We start from the raw sequence: 20,758 nt of genomic DNA, 5'->3' as shown, positions 1-20,758 counted from the left end.
GATCTAGCACAGACAGAGCATGTTCTGTCAAAACCCTCTCCTGTGGCTATTTCTATTGATGGGCAAGTAACTATAATCTAAAAGCTATGCTTTAAGTAAGAAATATACCATCCAGAAAGGTCATGCCACCAGACTGAATTTAGGAAAAGGAATTCTCCATAAAGTTCAATCTAGCTGAAAATAATATTACATTAATTTGATCTACTGTACACTTTCCTTAGCAACCTAATATCTAAGGAAAGGTTTTAGAGTTTCCCTTATTAAAAGCTAGTCAAGATGTCACACTGGAATTTAGGGTTCCTTTCTCAGTAACCTCTCAGCTTTTTCCATAGTCTGAGAATTTAAGCTTTCTTAATTCTCAAAATATTGACCCTTTTTGTTGTTTTTAAAATATTTTATTTTCTGTGCTAGGAATTGAATCTGAGGTCTTGTGCTTGATACATAAGCACTCTACCACTGAGCTACACTCCCAGCCCAATACTGCCCTTTATTCAGCAAGGACCTTCAAAGTTATTCCATTGATCTTAGAGATAATTTTGTATTATATCAATTGTCAACATATTTTTGATAAAAGTGATGACCTTTCCCAATCCTATATAATTTTTTAATGAAGAAAATTCAATAGTCTCCCATTTTCTTCATTCATGGATTCCTTTACAGCTCCACTGGTATTAACCAAATAAAAGCTAAGAATATTGGAAAAACTTTTCAAGTATCTCTATACATTGACACAGCATAGCACTTGTCACTTTGCTGAACAAAATTCTAATCAATTAACTAATGAATCATACTTATTGCTATGTTTCCTTGAAGAATGCCATATTGTAATTTCCAACTAAGGCTTAATTGATGCTTAAAATATTCCACAGCATATAAAAATTAGTAGTTCTTTTCTAGGGAGAGAGATGGGAGTTTGGATAGCCGTGAAAAGAAGTTTTTACTTTTCACTTTTGTACAAATGACATTTATCATGCACAAATATAGTCTTTTAATTCTTTTTCAAATAATATTCCAACGTTACACTTAAGAGCTTCAATTGTGATCAATGGATTTTATACATGACAACACTATTTACTAAAAAGGGAAAAACAATTTCCAAATTTATAGGTAGACCCAGATATTCTAGATCTTTCAGTCTGCCTATTAATACATACTTAACTATTGAGATAAGTTTTGTAATTCTTCCAATTATAACTTTTACATTGTTTCTTACCTACTTGTGAAATGACTCCAAAGATAAAGCATCAAACAATAGTTTTAACAACTATAATTATACAATATTACTTTTGTGGCATTAACGACTATAGCTCAAATCTCAACTTTTGAAAAATTAATAATAAATTAAGATTTTATATCATAAACCAAATCATGGCCTTAAAAAGCAAATAATTAGAAACCAGTGGACTAGCTATAATGAAAAACTGGCAAAGTCAGTTACCTTCAATGTTTTATATATTCAAAAACTAAAAGTATAGCTTACTTGTTATAAAATCAATCTCAAAAACATGTTTTGAGCTATGCTTTATTACCTGTAGCTGGGTTGATGCTAGCTGCAATATGAAAGTGGCAAAGTGCATTGGCATGCAGTGGAGTGTTCCTGTGGACATGGTGAGGATCTTGCTGATGAGGCAGATAGCCAGTATGTGCTACAAGTGCAAGTGATCTCCTTCGACCTCTACGAAAATGTCTTAGATTTACCTGTGTGAATAAAAGCAAAGTAAAACTAATGCCTATATTGTATGTGTAGTCTGCATCATACTGTTATTTGAAGTTACATATACCCTATTTCCAATAACTTTATTTGTAAAAAACATCTTTCAATATTTTAATAGCATATTTGAATCCTGAAGAATAACATTAAAACTTAAAGTGCATGAGTTCCTCTCTCAAACTCTACACAACACTTTGCAATTTTTATTTGGTTTATTTTCTTAAAATTAATTTCTTGAAAAAAATCATTTTTCCAATAATGTGTCTATAAACAGTGTCTTTATTTATACAACTTTGTCCACAGCTTACTCCCTGTGACCAGGAAGCTTTGAATATTACCATAATACATTAGAATATTTATTAATTTACAGAATATTTTCATCAATATCGTCTCATCTGATCCCATGAGGGAGACAGTACAAATATTGTCATTCTCATCTTTTGTATGATAAAACAGTTTATGTAGAACCCAAGCTCATCTAGCTAACAAGAGGCAGAGCCAAAGTAGAAAAACTCTTCAGATTCCTAGGGTAGGACTTCTTTGAGCTATTATTAAACACAATTCTATGTGTTGTTGGGTGTACAATGAAATATACATTTACTTACACTCGGAAATATTAGAATACTTATTCAGATTTAAAAGAATTGCTCCATAATCATATAAAGGATCCAAAGATAAACCATTTGTTTTCAATATGAGTCTGTCTTGTTATTCTATCTTTAATCAAATCAAACATCAAAAGTTGACTTTTACTTTCCAAACTAATTAAAGACTCTAAGTTTTGGTGGTTCTAAAAACAACAAGTGATAAGAGTAAGATAAACTAGTCTACCACAAGTTCTAAGAAAGAGGAAATAAATTATTGTTACAGTTGAATCTTAGCATTCTTCTATTTTAATTTACTTTGTTAACTCAGGTAAGTCAATTATCATCAGTTTTTTGTTATCACCAGTTATGCGGTAATTAATTGGTTTTATGCTCTATACAAAGTCCTTAAGAATGTTTTTGGAACAAGATAAAACTAAAAATTTGTGAAAATTATTTTCCTAAGACACAGGTTTCTTATATTACTGTTACAAAAATGGCAGTGTACAAAGTTTTTAAAATTCAAAGGAAATAATCTCTAATAAAAACACTCACTTCTAAAGCATTTTGAACTCGTTCTTTACTGGAAGTATTTCTCTTGAAGTTATTTGTTAAATTAATTGGTTCCGACCAATGATTGCAGTCACCTCCATATAGCAAACAATCATTTGGTAAAAATGTCTCTACCCAAAGACGACACACATTATCTTTGCAGCAAGTCAATAGTACATTACATACAGACGCCCTAAGGAATAAAAAGATTTTAGAGGCAAGAATACAAGTTTCACACAATATCATAAATACTCTACAAAGTTCTATAAATAAACATACATAACTAATATAACTACAAAAAAGTCAACATATACGTAGATTTTATCACCATAAATGCTTGCCAGCCTATTTCTTTTCTGCCTAGAATTCAGTAATTCTTGTTTCAATAATCTAAGATTCTTCTTGCATTTAAAGAACAAAGACCAAGATCAAGCCATAATTCCTTAGCTGATAACAAAAAAAATATATCTAATAAAATTTTCTGATTTATTTAGTGGATGGTTAATACTTTAATTATTTAATAATGCTTCAGTTTTACTTTTTTTTTTTTTTTTTTTGGAAGGGGGTTTACTGGGGATTGACTTTCTGTAATGGAACCTACACACTGGTCTATAAAAATTATTTGTATATTTATTCTCTCCTTGCCTATCTATACCTAAAGCAATTGAGAACAAGAACACTCATGATAAATCAACACTCCACTGGCCTTCCTTATTCTTGACTTTCAGTTCATTCCTTCCTGTGACCTCTTTCAAAATAAAAATAAATTATACATATATTTAAAAAACCTCTAAACATCAAGGTGTAGAGGCCTGAATTCATATCAGTGAAGATTTCCTTCTACCAGGTAATTCAGTAAGTTTAGAAAAATGAAAGAAAAAGACATAATACTTTGTAGAAGGTACTTATTCCAAAATATCTGGCTAAAACCAACAATCAATAGAAGGCTTTATCAGATAACTCTGTGGGGTTGTAGTTCAGTGGTAGAGCATTTGCTCAGCAAGTGCAAGGCCCTGCTTCTCCTTCCTTTCCCCACCCTGCCTCCAAATTTTTTTCTATTCCTCTCCTAGCCTCCCTTCCTCTCTGTTTCTAATATATTCACATATACACAGACTATGGCAATGAAATTAAAAGTAAAGTCCAAGGTTTATATTGTCAATAAGTAATTGGTAGAATCAAAAGGCTTATTACGGAACAGCAGAAGGTAATGATTAAGGAACAGCAGAAGGTAGTCATTAAAGAACTGAATCAAAAGAGGCATAAGAACTTAGCAGCAAAATAGCAAGGAAATAAGGTCACAATTCAGAAGCAAGGAGAGGGCCAAGAAGCTGAAGTGTAGGTAGCCCCAGGTGAAAACCCTCAGAATATCTTATAGATATTCAATGTGAACAACTGGCAAGAGGTATAAAAAAAAGCATGGTGGGACTACCCTGATCTGTTTGAGACATTACCCTGGCAATATCTTTCTTCCTCACTTCTTTACAAAGGTATCTTATCTTTATTGGCATATTGTGTTAATATATAGCAGCCTCCAAAACAACAACAACAACAACAATAGGTATAACCATGTGATGAGTAGGGGTCCCTAACACCTGTTTTACTTTAATGTAACAATGATTTTGAAACTTGATACCTGCAACCAAGTCTTGGAGGTTCTTGCGGGATATCATTAAAATTCTCAACCTGTCCTACATTTATCAATTTTTAATTAGTAAAAAAGTAACTGCTTGTCATAAAAACTTGCCCATTCTTTCTCAATACATCAGTCCCTTTACATACATTAGTCATTTGTGAGGGAATCTCTATTTTATATAGAAAAACAAAACAACTGAAGCCAGGTATGGTAATGTGAACTTGTATTCCAGTTACTCAGGAGGCTAAGAGTTTAACTTGAGCCCATGAGTTCAGAGCCAACCTGGGCAACACACACAGTCTAAAAAACCAAAACAAACCCAACTGTATCATCCAGTGAAAATGACATGTCAGAAAAAGTAACAGTCTTTGATGGGATCACATTCATTCTCTTGAGAAAGGGTCAGCCTTCCCACAATATACTTAAAGGCAAGCTGGTAAAACAAAAATGAAAACTAAAAACCTCAGAGATTAGCTGTTTTCTAAATGACAAAAGTTCAAAAGTGAAATTCAGGGAACTTCAAAAAAATGTAGGGTTGGTGATAACAACTGGGGTCATTCTAACTTTTAAAACTAAGTTAATATTTTGTCATGACCTTACTATTCTAAACACATTTTTACATGGGTAAGCAACAGTCTCAGAGGTAACAGAACAATAGTACTTATACACAGTTGGGCTAAATTTGTTTTGCTAACACTATAGATTGTTCACACTTTCTTATCCCAAAGAATCTGAAACATTTTCCTAAGAACCGAACTATTATTTTTCCTAGAGTGTCCCTCTTATACCTATACCTTGTTAGACCAGAGGGATGGACAAGAAAAACAGTGTCTACTGTACTATGGCCTAAAAGTCTAGGTATATATTTTATTGGCCCAGAAATAAAGTTAATGAATGATTTAGTTGCAATACCACAGATAGCTTAGGAGGTTTCATAGAACATAGCACACAGATGACAAAATTCACAAAACAGTGAAAAAATAAGAGACAAAGTGAAATGGCACAGCCAAGCTGAAAATTGCCATGTTGTACTAAAAAGGATTTATCTGTATTTCAGCAACTTATTTGAGGATAGGCAAAAATTCAGTGTGGTATCAAGTCTTCCAAAGACAACAGGAAAGAAAGGAAGTACTAAAAGGTACATATGTATATGTTAGGGTGTGTTTGTATGGTTAAACCTATACCCAGTTCAAGGAATGTCCTCAAAGACACTGGGAATAGTCAGGTAAATGCTTGGGAATTCAAGCTATCTCCTCTCAATAAAGATAATATTTAAAAAAAGAAATCTAGGACTGAGGTTGTGGCTCAGCAATAGAGCTCTTGCCTTGCATGTGTGAGGCACTGGTTTCAATCCTCAGCACCATGTAAAAAAAAAACTAAACAAACAAAAATAAAGGTGTTGTGTCCATCTACAACTAAAAAAAAAAAGGAATCCAGAGGAGATATGTGCTAGAAGGCACAAAATGGGGAAATGAATATGAAAAAGTTCAAACAATAAAAGATGTAACAACTGAACAACACAGAGAAGGAAAAGAAAAGATGCACAACTCTGACTTGAGACATATAATATGAAAGCTAATTATCATACCTTAAACTCCTTTCACATGGTTCTTATACTAAGCATCAATCATAATTGACTCATAGCCATAGGTATAAATACCAGGGGGTAGTACTCTAATCTTCATAGGCTCAAAATTCCTATAGCTATGGACTCTCAAAGTGAGAAAAGCAATTCAAATCACAATGACAAAGTTCTCTTAATACACAGGAAAAAAATGAACAATCCACTGACCTAGGCATATATTTGCTTGTTTTACGCCAGGAAAATCCATTTATAGCTCGAGGATGGGCCAGATATACAAAAGAAAAGTCAATTTCTCCTTGGGATTGTTTTTCTGAACTTCCATCTGGAGAGTTAACAGCTATCCGCCAGTTTTCTACATTATACCACACCTTTAAAAGGCAGTCATCCTACGGGAAAAGAACCAAAAAAAGCCTAGATTAGAATTAAGTTTAAGTTAAGTCAAATAGCAAAAGTAGGATTTTCCTTCCCAATGTCAGGAACTTGGAGATGCGAAGAAGTATTAAACAGGACAGAAAAAAATCTCTGATTCTGATAGTTTTCTATTAGCATTCCTTAATTTTAAGAACTGGAGTGGGTGAATGGGTGTATTCTGTGTTCAAGAAAATGCTTGCTAATTACCACACACTATGGAAAATGGAATCATTTGGGAAAGTCTGAAAGATGAAATTAGGGGCTTTTTTCCTCTTAAGCCAAGAATCATCTAAGAAAGCAATATCACCAGCAGAATTACAAAGACTGCTGATAACTGAAAAAAGAACACTTTTCATTTTCTAAGACTATGCTGACAACAATAGGTAATAAATAATATTACATAAAATATTCTATGTATGATAAAATTTGCACCTAATTTGAAAAAATAAGAAAAGAACAAGGGAGACTAGAAAGTACTAGGTGCTGCTTTTAATTGGTAATTCAATTTTTACCTAGAAATCCAATTAAAAAGAACAGTTCAAATTCTCTCCTCTAAAAATAAACACATTTTTCTGTGGTTTTACAGTGTCTCACATTCAGTGTGCAGAAGGCTTTGGGCCATGGAAACAATAATTTCAGACAACTAGTGCTTCATGAACTGTTCTGTGAACCAATGATTAAAACTAAAATAATTTCAAGAAAAATACACTACTCTGAAATGAACAGATAACAACAAAGTATGTGCACTAAAAAAAAAGCTATAGCTTGTTGATTGTACAACATGTGGAAGGTACTTTATATACACTGTCTAAATTAATCCTATGATTAAATGATCTATGAAATAGGTTTTATTATACTATCTTACACATGAGAAAATGAAGGTGCAAAGAAACTAATTTGCCCTATACGATAAAGTTGGTAAAAGGTAGTATACATCTAGATCTGTCTGAGTTTAAGGTGTTTCAATTATACCATACTGCCTTTTAACACCATTATATTTAAACAATTTTTGCTATTTAGTTTCTAATACAAAATAATATTTCAAATTAAATCAATAAAAAAATGAAGCTGAATAATGTTCTTAAAATTTAAAATTAAAGTATAAACACACAATTTGACAATAGCATTTCATGATTTACCTTCCCAGCAGTGGCAAAAAATTCTCCATCTGGTGAAAATTTCATTAAATGAACTTGGGAAGCAGTTCTGAAAATTAAAGATAACGAATAATTTACAAGAAAATTAAATAAGAAAAATTGTAATATTCTCAAAATTATACTTCAGCATGGCTTCAAATAAAAATTTTGTGATAATACAGTTTCACACTCATAATTTTGTTACATTTTCTTTTAAGGCACTGGGTCTTGCTGTGTTTTCCAGGGTGGTTCAGAACTCTCAGGCTCAAGTGATCCTCCTGCCTCAGCCTTCTATGTAACCTGAACTATAGGCACACTGGACCCAGCTATAAAGGTACAACTATCCTTTTTTCAGTGCTGGGACTGAACCCAGGGCCCTACACATGCTAAGCACATGCTCTACCACTATTATTATTATTATTATTATTATTATTATGTGATCCTGAGATTGAATTCAGGGCCTTGTGCATGTGAGGCAAGCACTCTACCAACTGAGCTATATCCCCAGCCCTCTACCACTTTAAGTGTACCTAAATATGAACAAGTTACTGAGATAAATTTCTTAAAAATGTTTTTTAGTTGTTGATAGAACTTTATTTTATTTACATATTTATATGTGGTGCTGAGAATATAACCCAGTGCCTCACACATGCTCTACCGCTGAAACTACAACTCCAACACCAAGGATAAATTTTAACAACAAAAATACATTCCCTAAGACTCAAACAAGTAATGATTTGTCAAAATCTTTAAAGTATAAAACAGAAGTCATAGCTTTTATGCCCTTAGAGAATTACTTCAATTTTTAATCTGGAAATGTAATTTCTAAAGTCTGGATCACTATATTCTTAAATATATTTTCAAACAATAAACTAGTATTTTAAAATGAATTTGGCCTTCCTTTGGGTAACATTTACTTAATTAATTATGTGTGGGTTAATAGGAGACTTGAAATAATCATGAATTCAACTGGCCCACTTCATCCATCTACTTGGTATATGCTTACCTTTTCTTCGCAAAGGAATTTTGGCTTATACTGCCTTCCCCTCTCGCCCATAGATTGGTCTTAAAAATCCTATCACTGGGCTGGGGTTGTAGCTCAGTGCCTAGCTTGTGTGAGGCACTGGGTTCAATTCTCAGCACAACATATAAATAAATGAATAAAATAAAAGTCTATCAACAACTAAAAATATATATATATAATTTTTTTTTCAAAACACCTGTCACTACAATTGCTTTCTAGTTTTCTTTTTTCAAAGTCATGCTTAGCTAGATCTGTACTAAACATATTTACAAAGCAGGCCAAGGAGTAATTGTCACATTTCATTTCAAATACAAATAATTTTTTCTAAGTGTAATAAATATGTTTCTAAGTGTAATAAGTGTATGTTAAAGTGTTTAAATCCTCAGTGTATCTTTTTGTATATCCTAATTGGGATTAACCACATTTCAAGTGTTCAATAGCAATAGGTGGTTAGTAACTACCACACTGGCACTGGTACTCTAAAACATGGAAATTCATCCCCACCCTCCAATCTTTTTGTTTCATTATATAGAAATTCAATTTTTTTCTCCATCTGACACTTATTTTTGTACCAGCTACATAAGAGACTCTAATTTCACTTTGCCCTCTACAGAGCTAGCTAATTTGTCCCACTGTAAAATGCTAATTAATATACTGAGTATGCATGCATAATTGAATCAATTCCTGGAACCTAATATCTGTTCCTATACTAACAACAGAATGCTTAAACAGCTATAGCTTTAGAATTCACTTTACTATAATGTATACTCTTATTCCTCTTTATTTTCAGAATTTCCTCGATTTTCCCATTTTGTACTTTCAAATGAAATTTAGAACTATACTCAAAAGTAGAAATTCCAATGGGATTTTGACAAGATTTACAGTCAACATATAGATTTTTGTTTTCAAGTTTCATTATAGACATTTATTTTAATTTGGTTAATTTCAAATACTCATTGACATCTTCTATACAATTTAAGGCAGAGAAAGAAAAAAGATACATGTCCTTGGACCACAGGCCAGACTGCTAACTGAACTGGGATTAAGATGGTATAATTTCACCTCAGCAATATATAGATTAATATTAAAAAAAAAAAAAAAAGACTTCCAGAGGTGGAGGCTATAGCTCAGCAGCAAAGCACTTGCCTAGCACTTTGTGAGGCACTGGGTTCGATCCTTAACACAACATAAAAATAAACAAATAAAAATAAAAGCATTCTATCCATCTGTAACTACAAAAGAAAATTTAAAAAGACTTCCTCACAATTGGAAGTTTTTCATTCAAAAAGTACGAAAAGTGTCTGGCTTCCTTTGCATAATTTAGCAAATTTCCCATTAATGATCTTCATACAGGCCTTATACATTTCTTTTATTTCTTTCTAGTTGTTTTGACTTTTTTATAATGGATTTTGGAACATGGGATACAGTGAATTCTTTATGTACAAAAAAAGGCATGTCACAGACTAAAAAAAAAAAATACCAAAGCTAGTACAGTTTTACACAAACTAAAATGCATTTATAATATCATAAAACAAGCTTATCCATTTAATTCCCTAATTAATTGCTTACTTGCAATGCCAAATGCATCTCCAATCCCCAAAGTTAAGATCTGTTTTATCAGGATTTTCACCTTCAGCTGCCTTGTGCAAGTTAGTATTGGACCAGAGTTGCAAACAGTTCGAACCAGTCAAAAGACGACTACCTAAAAAAAATATTATTCATCATGTATTATTTAGGTATTTAATAGTGAGTTCAAGAGATTCACAAAATACTATGAAGATAATACAACTTCTAAAAATAAAAAGATAACTGTGGAAAAGAGAATTTTAATTTTGTTGAAACAGCTTAGAAAAGAAAGATATCTCACTATCTCTCAATTCATCACTCGTTTAAAAAGGGTCTTGTACCATGAATTGTGTTAGGCAATCAGGATACAATGACAAAATATTATTCCTTTGTATGATAAGTTCACATCCTAGTAGGAAGACATGGAAATATTATGATCCAATATAAAGTATTATCAACATGACAGAACTGTGTATAAGATTTTAGGGAAAAATTATACCTATAGTGAAAATAACAGGGAAAGTGATGAAATACAACCTGATCCTTAGACCACTAACCAGCAGTAGATAGGACAGGCATTTCAGAAAGGAGACCTAATGTGAACAAACGCCTGAAGGCACACAGCTCAATATATTTTCCCAAAAGTTCCTCAATCTAGTATGGTGAAGAAATAAGGTACATACAAAGGCCAGAAAAAGATACAAGGTTGTAATAAAATTTTTTAGAGAGAAATTATAAAGCATTTTTCAAGTTCATAAGAAGTTCTGGACTTTGTTAAAAGTAGTTGGGAATAAAATGTTTTGAAGGAAGAGAGGCAAGGTTTACATAATTGTACCTGTACCTTAAAATAAGGGGTCATAACTAAAGGGGCAAACAGATGGGCTTAATCTCTCTCCATTGAGATAATATACAAAAGGAGCTCCAAGCCAGCCTGGTCAACACAATGTAACTCCCACCTCAAAAAAATAAAGAATAAAAAATAACACAGAGTACAAAATAAATAAGGCTGGATGTGGTAGAACAGGTCTGTAATGCCAGCTACTCACGAAGCTGATGCTGGAGTGAGGATTAAAAGTTTGAGCATTGCCTGGGCAATATAATAAGACCCTGTCTCAAAAAACATCATCATCATCATCATCATCATCCCAGGTATAGAATGGAACAAAGGCAAGTAAAGTAACATATGGTATATGATTTAAAAAGTGAAAGAGTGTGGATATTAAAGTACAAAAAAAGAATAAAAAGTTTAAACAGAAAATGTTATTACTTAGGCAAGATGCAATAGTGGATTTGGGGATACCATAAGGAGTTTACTATCTGAAAAAAAAAATGTATGCCTTAATACCTGGCATGCTATATATAGTAAGTAAATATTAATCAGGACCAAAATATTAATTTCACTTAAAATATTTTATATCTGTTCATAAATAATTATGTACAAGGTTAATTTATAAAATTACTAATATACTATGAGCTCCCAAATATTTATTATAGGAATAACCCATTTCACAACCAAACCACCAAAAAAAAAAATAAAGAAATATTATATGTAAATTTTAAAAGATTAAAAAGATAATCAACAGTCATAAGCTGTTGATAAGCCACTACCAGAAATGTTAAGAAAACAAAGATACTGTACTATAAAAATGATTTTAAGAGAAATTTAACGTTAATATTATCCTCTGAAGCATTAGTATGACAAACAGCAAGTACAGATTCCAAGCTTAAAGAAATATCACTGAGTTCAAATATTAAATGTTTTTAATATAGTTATGAGGTAACCATTCTTGATTTTTAAGTAATATGTTCATAATTACAAAACTAGCAATATGTCAACATTTATTGAGAGCTGAATATATGCTGTGAAGACAAATAAAACACTAAACAAATTAGAATCTCTGCCCTTGTCTAAATTTTAAGAAAGTAAACAAGTAATTATGATAGATTGGATACACTGAAGTGAGATAAAATCTCAGTGTAGTTTTAATTTGCATTTTGCTAAATGCTAGAGATGATAAACATTTTTCATATATTTGTTAACCGATCCTATTTCTTTTTCTATTAAGTGTCTGTTCAGTTCCTTTACCCATTTATTAATTGGGTTATTTGCTATAACATAATAATCATATAACTTATCATCCAAACAAAAACGTTTTAAGGTAAAGGCTAAACTGTCCATAATTATATAAAGACAATAAGCATAAACCAGAACAAAAGTCACACTACCCATAGTAGAGTTGTATACAAATGGTTGTATTAAACGACAAATTTGAACCCAGTTTGAACCCCTTTTTATTGTGAACATAAAATATACACGTAGTGCTGTAATTTGGATGTGGCTTGTCTACCAAGAATTCAGGTGTTTGAGATTTGGTCCTCAGTGTAATGGTGTAGAGGCGGTCATAATTCTTTTTTTTTTTTTTAATTTGCTCTTATTACTTATACATGAGAGTAGAATGTATTTTGACATATTATACATATATGGAGTACAATTTCTCATTCTTCTGGTTGTACATGATATAGAATTACACTGTTGTATAATCATACATGCACACAGGAAAGTAATGTCTGATTCTTCTACTATCTTTCCTGTTCCCATTTCCCCTCCCCTTCCCTTCATTGTTCTTTGTCTAATCCAAAGTATTTTTATTCTTCCCTACCCCCAAATTGTGAGTTAGCATCCACATATAAGAGAGAACCTTTGGCCTTTCGTTTCTGGAAACTGGCTTATTTCACTTAGTACGATAGTCTCCAGTTCCATCCATTTACCAGGAAAAATCAAATTTAACGAAGTTGATTCCTAACAACTTCCTAAATTTGACATGATGTAGATTTGGGCTATTAGGCACAGGGTCTCTGATCTAATGCCTAAGTCCTTGATGAGGTGGTCAGAACTCTAAGAGTGACCTCAGTGGAAGGTCACCAGAGTGCTACCCTCAAAAGGGATTAAGATAATACTCTTAATAAGATCCCTTGATTAGTTTTCACAAAAGGGTTGTTATAAAAGGAATAGGCCTGGGGCTGGGGATGTGGCTCAAGTGGTAGCGCGCTCGCCTGGCATGCGTGCGGCCTGGGTTCGATCCTCAGCACCACATACAAAGATGCTGTGTCCGCCAAATACTGAAAAATAAATATTAAAGTTCTCTCTCTCTCTCCCTCTTTCTCACTCTCTCTCTCCCTTTCTAAAAAAAAAAAAAAAGGAATAGGCCTGGCCCCTATACGTTGCTTCAGCTTCTTGTGATCTCTCACTTCTATAGTGGCTCCAGCCATGACGCCATTAGGCTCTTACCAAAGCTAAACTATGGACTTTCAGCCTCCAAAACTGTGAGCTAAATAAATCTCCTTTTATAATTATCCAGGCTCAGGTATTTTGTTACATAACAACAATAAAAAAGGATTAAGACAGGCAGGTTACCAGCTAGTAATACTCAATCTTACAAACTCATGCAAAGAAGTGTTTTAAAATGCTGTATGACATATGTACATCTTTTATCTTCTAAAATAATTCCAGAGGTTCTTAATCAACATTTTTCTCAGCTGCTTCACTTACTATATTGTAAAAACTAAAATTATCTCTTCTATTTAAGCTTATGGCTTTTATGTTCGAAAGACACCTATGGTCTAGATTACAGTTTCTATTATCATATGACATGCAAGCATTTTCAAATTGTACATGTCCAAACAATATCTATGTATCACTACTTCCTATACCTATATATCATTCTTCTAGTGGTCACAGATATTTTCAAAGTAATCTCAAATCCAGTTGTCAAGTAACGTCAGTTCAGTTGCCTAAATGCATTTCAAATCCATGTGCTCCTTCCATTATTAATTCATTTAATATTGAGTACCTACTAGGTAAGGCACTGAAACAAATCACCTCTCATTCATTTAGACAACTGTGAATGCATCCTACCCCAAGATCACTCTGCCTCCTATTCCTCCTACCTTAGTCTAACACACTGCTAATAGACCAATCTTAAAAAACAATAAATTTTAACACAGCACTCTCTTTTGAAACCTGTAATAGTTTTCATGGTTGGGGGTATAGTGGTAGAGTATGTGTCTAGCATGCATGAGGCCCTGGGTTTCATTCCCAGAACTACAAAAAAACAACCAAACAAACAAGCAACCAAAACAACCAGTACCACCACCACAGTCACAACAAAAAACTCAATAATAATTTTTAGAAAATTAAAAAGAAATAGGGCTAGGTATGTAGCTCAAAGGTACAGAATGTGCTTAGCATGCACAAGACCCAGGGCTCAATCCCCTGCACAGGCACATGTGTGTGTGCACACACAAGCACACACAAATTAATTAATTAAATACAGATTCCTCAGGATGACTTTAAAGGTCTTTCATCATAGACTATAGTTTTACCGTCATTCACTGAGGCTCACTGCAGCTCCAATGAAGTGCTGATACATACTAGAATATATCTATGCTTTCTTTCTGTGCTTTGCTAACTGTGGTAGAATGGTAACAACCATTTTCAAAAATCACGTCTCCTTATGTCCATGCCCCTTGCAACATGATTTCTCCACACCTTTCATCGAGAGATGGATTTTATTCCTCCATCTCCTGAATATGGACTGGACTTTAATTTACTTTGACCATATAATGTAGAAGGAGTAACATTCTGGGACTTCCAACCCCAGGCTTTAGAAACACTTGCAGCTTGTGTTCTCACATTGTAAATCCAGCCACCATGTAAAATCTAGGCTACCTTGTTAGAGAAGCCACACAAAAGAAATAGGCCACAAGAAAAACAAAGGTATTCCAGAAGATAGCAATCACCAAGGCCCATATATATCAATGAAGACTTTCTTGGATACTCTAGCCACAGACAAGCTACTTCAGATACCGCATGGCACAAGAGATAAGCCATTCCCATAGAACCCTGTAGTAATTCCTGACCCACAGAATCATAGGCAATAAAATGAGTGATGCTTTAAGTCAGTAAATTTTGGCATAATTTTTTAATACAAAAGTAACTGAACATAGGCCTGATGGTCTCATCTTAAAATTTTCTTCTTTTTCCTATTCCATCTACCCTTCTCTCATCATTAAAACCTGATCAGGTTAGAAAGCTCCTCCTTTCAATGACACCACGATTCCTCAGATAGAAATGTTTCTTTCCAAAACCAATAAGCATTACAGTATTTATCATATCCTATAATTTATTACAGTGCATATGAAATGTTACTTCATTTCAGTAAATGTTACTTCATTTCAGTAACAACTCTAAATGGGCACAAAGTGTTAAACTTACTTTAGTATTCACCATAATCTTACAACACGAAATACATAAGAATAATAAAAGCAGCATTGCAGGCAAGTAATATTTCGTTAATCCTCTTTATTTTCTTACCTGTGGGATCCCAAGTTAAATTGTGTGCTATTGATTCCAGAAAAAATTGGCCACTCTTCTGCCACTGACTATAATATTCCTAAAATTAGAAGAAAAAAATTCATTTAGATAATTATGATAAGCATCTTTTCTATGAAATGTGCATGTTCAGGCTTATTATTATAATAATACATGCAGTCATTTTTAAGAACGAAGTGTTCAATTCATTCAGAATAAGAGAAAATATGATGGAGATTACTGAAAGAATACCCAAAACTCTTTCTTTAGCATAACCACCAATAAAGCACATGTCATCTTATATAACCTATCTTATTAACCTCAGACCAAATTATTATTTTTTTATAGTTATGGTCAAAAGTTTAATTTTAAATATTTGTCTGTGGTTCTGCTATTTAAACTTTTCTTAATTTTTCATCCCCATCCAAGATCATGACGGTACATGGGAAAACTGAGAAGACATATAGCACTTCCTTAATAAATTCCTATATAAGGCCTAAAAATTTTTATTTATTTATTTATTTTCGTACCAGGGATTTAACCTAGGGATGCTTAACCACTGAGTCACATCCCAGGCCCACTCCCTTTTTTTAATATTTAATTTTGAGACAGGGTCTCACTAAGATGCTTAGGGCCTCCCTAGGCAACTGAGGCTGGCTTTGAACTCACAATCCTCCTGCCTCAGCCTCTTGAGCCACTGGGATTACAGGCGTATGCCACCACACCTGGCAAAGCCTTTCTATTTCTTAAAACAGTATGCTTCAGACTATTTTTGTCTGCAAATCAGTAAGAAAATACATGTTGTACCATGAACCAGAACGCACAAACACACACAAAGATATATATACACACACACATATACATACACAGAGATGTATACACACACACACACACACACACAAACACACACACACATATATACACACACATACATATGAAACCTGGGGTTACCCTTACTACATATGATATACATTTTGACCTTTCAATTCATTTTCCTTTAAAATTCAAATTGTGGCCTACTAAATTGATTTCACTGTCCACTAATAGACCAAAATCCATAAATATTCAATGTAATAGTTTAGGATAACAAAGAATAGCCTAAGATTTTTATAAAAAGATCAAATTTCCAAGAGCCATGCTCAAAAATTTAGGCTCAAAGGGTCCAGTTTGTGGCACAGGAACATGAACTTTAAACCAACATCCTGGGTTATTTTGAATATGAAGCAGTACACAGAATACACTTTTATGAAGGACTGACATTATAAGAATGGCTCTTGAACAACCTGAACATCATAACCCTCTCTCAACTAGATATATACATACTGAAAGAACATCTTGCGTTCAGATGTTAAAATTCCCAGGGCAGGATCTATCTACTTGTCTACCAACATTTCTGAAGTACACCTCTAGTGATGAACCAGCACCTCAAAAGAATTTTCCAGAATGTATAAAGAACATGGAATAATCTTTTTAATGAGGATGTATAGTCTCTGAAACTATATTCTAAAATTATATATAGACTTGGTGTATCTTCCAATCAAATGGTGATTTTTCCATTTGATCCAGTTCTCCTCTCCTTCTCAAGTTTTTGTTCCCTTCTCTGAAGTCAGTGCTTCCTACAAATAGTCTGTTTTATTGAATATTTTACCCAGTTCAACTCTTAATAATATAGGCATCTCAACATAAAATACTGATTGTTTTTCAGCTGATTTTTACGTTCAACATATAGTTACTGAAATACTTTGTTCTGGGTAGGGTAAACAACTTTCAAAATTTATTTTTAATATTGCCAATTTGCTAATTCATAAGGTTATAAGAGCCTCTAATACTGGATTCACTAATAATCTATAAGCACAGAAATCACTACTGTCATGTATAATTAGAACAATTTTTTAAAAAATACATACAAATCAGGGAGAACTGTGGATACTCCTTCCAAATTTAAAGACAGCTATCAATTAACTCAGAGAAAATATTTTTCATTAACACAAAGAAGTAATCACACCTATACAGATAGCTTTTAAATTTATTTATTCATTTATTTATTTATTGTGGTACTGGGGATTGAACCCAGGAACATTCTGCCTCTAACTCTATCCCCAGACTTTTTAGATTTTTTTAAATTTTGAGATAACTATTTTGAACCTAAGCAAGTCAGCTTAACAAGTTTTTTATTCAACTATGAAACTGACTAATACCTATTCAGTCTTTTTTTGTTTGCTTTATTTTGTTTTTTGGTACCGGGAATTGAACCCAGAGGCACTTGACCACTAGCTACATACCTAGCCCTTTTTATTTTGAGTCAGGGTCTCACTAAGTTGTTTAGGGCTTTGCTAAGTTGCTAAGGCTAGCCTCAAACTTGTGATCCTATTACCTCAGCCTCCTGAGCTCATTGCATTATTTTTTCTTTTAGTAATTTTATTTTCATAAAAATAATACTTATGAATTATAATATTTATGAATTAGTTTATGAAACAAGAAATAAACTGGTTTCAGAATAACCAAGCCTATGAATATTTTCTCATTTGTGTTCCATTATTTTACATAACCACTGGACCCTGGGCCTGACCCAAAGAAAATGTCACAGTTCTGTTGACATAGGAAAGGGTCAGTTAGTTGATTTGCCTCTCTTCTCAAGCAATTAAAGATACTGGTTTTAATAAAATACTTCGGAAGACTTAAACATGTCTTTAGGATCTGAACTTATACCTGTGAACATGGGCATTTGACCTCAGTCCTTTAGAACAAGACAAATATTAATTATCAACTACTGACATGAGGAGTCTGCAGTGCTGGTTAGGTAAAGACAAATATACCTAGTTATTCTTGATGGGGTTATTTTAAGGATGACAGATTAAAGACTATATAGAAACGGAAAGAATTATAAACAGTGTTTTAGAGTAGACTAAATGTGCTAAGGCAGGCTTCAAATTTGCAGTCCTCTTGTCTCCTGAGTAGCTGGGATTACAAGCGTGTGCCACCAATTGGCTCAACAGCTGTTTTGTTGGTCAACGCATTATTTTCTTTGGATTTCTACTGTCTCATTTTTAAAAAGAAAGGAAAAGAATAACAGCTGTTCAAAGTAGGTTAGAGGTAACTTGTGAGATAATGAATTAAGTGAAAATGCCATAAAAATGAACAAAATAATATCTGAAGGTAAAACATCTTCAGATTCTTTACATTTCTACGCAGTCTTTAATATATCATCCTTACAATAACCACATCAAGAATGAGGGCTAGGGCTGTGGCTCAGTGGTAGAGCACTTGCCTAGCAAATGTGAGGCACGGGGTTCAATCCTCAGCACCACATTTAAAAAAAAAAAAATTATTATGTCCCTCTACAACTAAAAATGTTTTTTAAAAAAATAATGACTAAGTTATTAATCAATTTCAGAGTTGAACAAAAAAACTTCTTAAGCAGATTTGCTTAGATTCAAAGACATAGGAAGCAGCAGAAATAGAAACCAGTCCTATGAGTCTGAACACACTGTTCTTTCAACTACATTATACCCATCTTCTTTCATATGGCTTAAATTACTAATCTTCACTAGAGACAGGGAAAATAATGTGGTTCATTTGTTATACTTAAGAGCATTAAAGCACCTATGAAATCTACTATAAATTACCAATATTTGTTAACTATTGATTAACCAGATTTCTTAACTATTTCTGAATATCAATTCCTTATAAAGAAAAAGTCATTGAATTATATTCTATATACATGATATACATGATATAATAAGCACAAGAAGTGGTTCTAGAAATGTTAAGAACCTAAAAATAAAACATGTAACTTTAAGAAGAAAATATAAATGAATGCAGATCTATACCAACAATAAAGTCCCACATAAGGCTACACAATGGTGTTTGATATTAGCAATAAAATTAACTGTCAAACTTTAAGTTACTTTTTAAAATATATATAGTAAGATAAAAAAATTAGAAGAAAAAGAAGTAAAGCATTTCAAGACAATTCATTGGCATAATTTACTATATTATAATAAAAATTTAAATATACTTTAAAGAGCAATGGGATTTAACATGTATCTTAAATTATAGTGTATAATTTATACTGGTTATTTGATGGTTGTTCTGATTTTATACACTTTTAATACTAAAGACATTTCAAATCCTGAAGGAAAAAATGATAAATTACTAACCAAATTTTTCTTTTGTTTCGGTAGATTAACTGGTTCAAAAATGGAGATAATGTTTCCATAGGATGCTGCAATCTTTTGAAAGATAAAAGAAAAAAAATATTATAAATATATTAACTTACATATAAAAAGAGCAAAAGAAATAAATAATATAGTTTTAAATATGTCCATACACACAATTTCACTAATACTTAAAAATGTCAGGTTTGAAGATCATCCTATCTGAGTTGGAATCCTAGTACTGAACCTTAGTATTATAGATATTATAAAAATACATAGGGAAACAATCTTTCTAACAGTTGTTTTTTTTTTTTTCTTTTTTTTGGTACCAAGGATTGAACCCAGGGGTGCTTAACCACAGAACCACATCTCCAGTCCTTTTTTATATTTTATTTAGAGACATGGTCCTTTTTAAAATTATCATTATTTAGAGACAAGTTGAGTGAAAGCTAATCTGCTGAGGCTGGCTTTGAATTTGAGATTCTCCTCTCTCAGTCTCCCAAACTGCTGGGATTACAAGTGTTGGCCTAACAGTTCTATTTTGAGGACTAAAAGTAACATTTGTAAAACACTTTGCATATATAAAATACAGAGTCAATATTAATTCTTTTCCTTTTAGAAGAAAACATATCAATGTAATACTTACCAAATACAGAATCTGACAAATCTCAAAATTGTTTTTAAGGATATTTATCCTTCAAGTTTATGATTCTGTCAGTGTACGTTAAACTTTAAAAAATAAAACCTAGATTTATTCCTTTGCAAATTGCCTGAATACATTTATTTATTTACTTACTTATTTTTGGTTGTAGGTGGACACGATATCTTTATTTTTACATAGTGCTGAGGACTGAACCCAGTGCCTCACACATGAGAGGCAAGCACTCTACCACTGAACCACAACCCTAACCTCCTGAATACATTTTTTTTAACATTTTGTTTTATTAGTCTTTTAAGTTATTCTTAAAAAAAATATATGGAATGCTACAGATTGAACTCAAGAGTCTAATGCACATACTCTACCACTG

At 32.6% G+C, this 20,758-nt stretch overlaps 1 protein-coding gene across 6 annotated transcripts in view; it reads right to left on the bottom strand.

The window, feature by feature from the left end:
- DMXL1 (Dmx like 1) overlaps positions 1–20,758 on the bottom strand; it is a 164,179-nt gene that overhangs the window by 122,459 nt on the left and 20,962 nt on the right. For all 6 annotated transcript variants that reach the window (XR_014019040.1, XR_014019041.1, XM_081268583.1 and 3 more), the window contains exons 3-9: positions 19,734–19,805; positions 15,577–15,655; positions 10,206–10,338; positions 7,616–7,682; positions 6,273–6,451; positions 2,851–3,040; positions 1,530–1,698 (exon numbers count right to left, since the gene is read on the bottom strand). Coding sequence is in view for 4 of the 6 variants with exons in the window: in XM_081268583.1 (XP_081124709.1) it covers positions 1,530–1,698; positions 2,851–3,040; positions 6,273–6,451; positions 7,616–7,682; positions 10,206–10,338; positions 15,577–15,655; positions 19,734–19,805 (889 nt within the window). In the remaining 2 variants the exon portion in view is untranslated. The remainder of the gene's footprint in view (positions 1–1,529; positions 1,699–2,850; positions 3,041–6,272; positions 6,452–7,615; positions 7,683–10,205; positions 10,339–15,576; positions 15,656–19,733; positions 19,806–20,758) is intronic.

The sequence above is a fragment of the Spermophilus citellus genome, assembly GCF_964194105.1.
Source record: "Spermophilus citellus genome assembly, chromosome: 1".
NCBI classification, from domain to species: Eukaryota; Metazoa; Chordata; class Mammalia; order Rodentia; family Sciuridae; genus Spermophilus; species Spermophilus citellus.
This window is presented reverse-complemented; position numbering and strand designations above follow the sequence as displayed.